The sequence below is a fragment of the Otolemur garnettii genome, unplaced genomic scaffold (genome assembly GCF_000181295.1).
Source record: "Otolemur garnettii isolate 467f Iridium unplaced genomic scaffold, OtoGar3 scaffold00091, whole genome shotgun sequence".
Taxonomy (NCBI): domain Eukaryota; kingdom Metazoa; phylum Chordata; class Mammalia; order Primates; family Galagidae; genus Otolemur; species Otolemur garnettii.
In genome coordinates this window covers 246,511-250,755 of record NW_003852486.1, presented here as the reverse complement: position 1 = coordinate 250,755, position 4,245 = coordinate 246,511, and the positions used below count along the sequence as shown (strand labels likewise).

General features: G+C 45.4%; 1 protein-coding gene across 2 annotated transcripts in view; it reads right to left on the bottom strand.

The window, feature by feature from the left end:
- Positions 1-1,930, bottom strand: part of SLAMF1 (signaling lymphocytic activation molecule family member 1) — a 33,337-nt gene extending 31,407 nt beyond the window's left edge. For both annotated transcript variants that reach the window (XM_012808567.1, XM_023516450.1), the window contains exon 1: positions 1,855-1,930. In XM_012808567.1, coding sequence (XP_012664021.1) covers positions 1,855-1,930 — 76 coding nt within the window. The remainder of the gene's footprint in view (positions 1-1,854) is intronic.
- Positions 1,931-4,245: the final 2,315 nt, after the last annotated feature.

The window sequence follows — 4,245 nt, the reverse complement described above, 5'->3', positions numbered from 1 at the left end:
AAAAAAAAAAAAAAAAAAAAAAAAAAGACAGTGTGCTGGCCAGGGACATTGCTAATAGGGTGGGCTGGGCATGTGGTGAGTGGGGCAGAGGCTCTGGGGGGAAATCTCTGTACATTCTGCTCAGTTTTACTATGAACTGAAGACTGCTCTAAAAAATAAAGCCTATTTTTAAAAAAAATATTAATAGGGGAATGGAAAATCTATTTCACTTTGGGAAGGGGCCTGTGGACTTTTTGAGTTTCACGATTGACTGGGAATTGGAAGTTGAGCGGAGCAGAGGTGGAAGGGGAGTAGGTATTAGTGGTTTACAAGAATCAAGCTTCTTGTCTGGGGAAAATCTCTCATGACTGACCAGCCCCATTTGCAAAGCATTTCCATCTGGGTTTTATTGGGGTTTCACAAATGAATGTGTATTTAAAAATAAAAACACTGAAGACTTTTTATAAATATTTCAGAGAAGATGACACACAAGGAAGGAAGTGGCACCAGTGGGCAGATGCGCCTGTGGGGCTGGGCTGTGCCTCTAACCAGTGACCTCCACAGTCTTATGTGGAGCAGGTGGCTGGTCAGCAGCGCTGGAGATGCCATGGGGCAGGCTGGCCAGGAGTCCAGCCAGCAGAGATGGAAAGGCCTGGCCCACAGTTCAGCCCATTACTGCTTACAGTCACCAAGAAATATTGAACAAACTGAGTCACAAACTGGGGGCAACAAGGAAGTCTTGGCTCTCCCTGTGACCACTTACAGGGCCTCAGTTTGGCTTTCTGAGCCCTGAGCTCAGCTCTCCTGCCCCTAGACCTTGGGAAGGAAGAACTAGGAGTCTGCTGATTCCAAGTGAAATGAGAGGTCCAGCAAGGGCCTCTTCTCTGGCAGCCTGGCAGGAGGTGCATCCGATGTGCGGCCCCTCAACATCTCTGGCCTATTTGGGGGCTTTTCCTAGAAAAGTCCATAATGGATTTGCGGTCTTGAAAACTCCAAGCCCAAAACACCCTGGACCTCAGGACTTCCCCCCTTTTCCTAATGCCACCTCCTTTACTCCAAGCTGCCTCCCATAGTCCAGACAAATAAACAGAAGGGGATCCTCCCTGCACTAACGTGCCAGCCTGGAGTCCATCTCTTGTTCAAGTACCTCTTCTCACAGCCCTGATACTGCTAAACAGAAAAGAGCAGCTTGCCTGGGAGGAGGACAGCCAGAAAGACAGAGCCCAGCTCTGAGGGCTGCTCCGGCCCTGAGGCTTCCCGATTTGCATTTCCCACATTCTGTAACCAGCCCTGGACGCCAGGAACCCCAATCTCTTCCCCTCTTGCTGTCTTGAAACCGCCTCTTCCAAGAAAGTAGCCACCAGTATGACCACACTGTGGCCACTGTCAGTTCTCAGCCAAAGACCTGGGGTTTTCACTTCTACCCTTTCTTCCCGATATAGCCCTTGCTTTCTCTTGGACTGTGTGTCCCCTCCAGGGCAGGGATGTAGCACATATCTCCCAGAGGGCTGTCCCTCGGCACAGTCTCTCCTGTCTGGGTCCAAAGGATGGCCATGCAAAACCAACTGCTCAAACCATGACTCCCGCCAGAGCCTCTCTCACCCTGAGAAACCTGGGAGGAATGTGACAGGGCCTCTTCCTGGTATCCTTGAAATACAGGATTTTGGGGGTGGGGGTGGGGTTGCTGAACCAAGGGCCTGGGAACTCATTGTATTCCTTCCTCTTTGAAAGAGGCAGTCAAAACTCAGAGCCAGTTCCTAAGGAAGAAGTGGCCAAGCTACAGTCCCCAGACCTGCACTTTACCTCCATCCATGAGGTTATGCCGGTTCCTGGCAGCTGACAGGGACTGGGACTCTCAGACAGAGATTCACTCACCTATTCCATAGCTCTGCTCAAAAGCCAGGGACAGAAACAGCAGGAGGGTCAAAGAGTGGAGCCTCTTGAGATCCATCAGTCAGTGAGGAGAGAGGAGGGTGTCTGGCCAGGAGCCGGCAGTGGCTCGCAGACGCCCCCGCCACTGCCACCACAGCAGAAACGTCGTCGTTGTGTCAGGCAGTGCTGCCTCTGCTGTCTGATTTATGCATCACAGGCTGCTTCCTGTGTCTCTGGGGACTTTTTCTACCCGTGTCTTGAGGATTGCTCATCTTACTTCAGGGCTTAAATCACTTTGCTGTTCTCAAGAAGCATGCTTCCAGGCACTGTGACCATGGGACCTGGGAAGGGTGACCAATCCCAGCTTTGGCCAGAAATGTGCTTTTCTCCTTTCCTCAGCTATCTCCAGGAAATGATGTCACAGCATCTCTGACCAGTCCTCCCTGGTAACTCTTTTTAAAAGAAAAAAGTGTTTTGTCAGACTGCCCTTCACATTTGATAATTCAAAGAGTTATATGACTGAATTTTGATAATCTGAGGGACCGCTTACTTATGACTTACTCGGTGATTTTGGATATCACCTGAACATGTGGTCAGGTCCTGGTGTCACAGTCACAGAGATCACTTGACAGAAACCTGATTTCCCTGATGGGTGCAGTGTGGTAGACTTTAGAGAGCCCTGTGCTGTGTGTGAGGGGTTGCCTTTATTTTTTTGTTTGTGGTTAATTTTTCATTGAAGGGAAGGGGCTATAATTGGCAGAAGTAAGACCCCCATGCCTTTTCAGGAGTTCAGCTATAAGAATAGAACTCTGGAAAATGCTATTTCCAGTGATCACAGGGAGATTTGGAGGACCAGGGTCACGCTTTTAGAGTCCATCTTAACAGGTCAACCCAGTGGGCTTCCCCAAGAGCATCAGGGTAGTAAAAGCTGGTGATATACGTGAACCTGCTCTTTATCCTCACTATACTCCCCATCAAGATCAAAGTACCCTCCCCACAACTCTACCCAGTGGTGTGCTCAAGCCAACACATACTGACCTGTGAGAGCCAATTGTTCAATTTTCAGAAATCTTGTGAACTGCTTGATAAATATGGCCATTGTTAAATTATGTAAACATACAAAATTAAATGATATAAACTTATAGTTTAATTACATTAAAAACAAGGGATAAAGCTTCAAAACTCATTACTTTTTAATTATTTTATGACATTACTGATATATATGCTCTTGAGGTAATTGACCCTTGTTGTGTCTCTACTTGGAAGTAACACAGCAAATCACGGCGCAGCAGCCCCTCTCTTCCCAGCTCTGCATTCAAGGACCACAGCGGGAGTTTATATCATGGAAATTGGCAAACGATATAAATATGAGCTTTAATTTTTGGTTTTATTGATTGCTAGATGTGAGAAAGTAGTAGAGAAAACATAATGATACAGATTAAATTTAACAGTACATCACGACTGTAGCCCTTACATTGGGAATAGTATAAAAACTGAGGAGATATGTTTCCATCCCTCAAAATCTGTCATCTGATTCAGCAAAAAGTTACTAGTGTCACTGATGAGCAAGGGATATTCCTACATACGTCTTTGTTGTATTACATTTCTTTAACTTAAAAAAGGACATTGGCCAACATTCATGTTGGAACTATATTCTTTTGTTAATCATAACCCCAGGTTGGTTGGCTATGGATATGAATTAAACCAATATAAACACAGGCACTCTGTGAGAATGAATTGACTCTATGGAAGAGTCAATTTATAATAAAGGGTATTTTACGTTTTATTAAAGCACAATAAACTGTATTTTATAAATTGTGTGTTACATATCCTTCATATAAGTTTAATTTACCAGCACACCAGGCCATAATAACTGAGAATTCAAGTGTGGGGTGGGTAGCATACTCCTGCTGTATTTATAACATAGCAGCTAAAATACAAGTAAATGATGTGGGAATGCTGGGAACCCATATTCCCATAAGGCTTTGGTGTTGACCATACAATCACTCAGTTGAAAAGCAATGTTGGCACAGAGCAGACACCTGCGGTGTTAATATATATTTATTCTGTCTTTTTAAAGAAACCTTTTGTGACATAAGACTATGCTGTGCTCTTTTCATGTAACATAATTTAATGCTTGAAACACCTTAATTGTTAACTCCAGTTGGGGGGGGTCTAATTGTTAACTCCAGCTTTTATATGACTGGTGCTCTCTTCCCATGCCACATGCTACTGGGATGTGCACTCTGTCTACCCACGTCAAGCCCCTCTGCCCCAAAGACATCACTCATTCTCTTGTTTATTTTTCCTTCCTTTAATTTCCTGAATTAACCCTTCTTTAGCCTCACCCTGAGCTACCTCCCCTATGCTCCCAGAGCTCATCCTGGGACACAC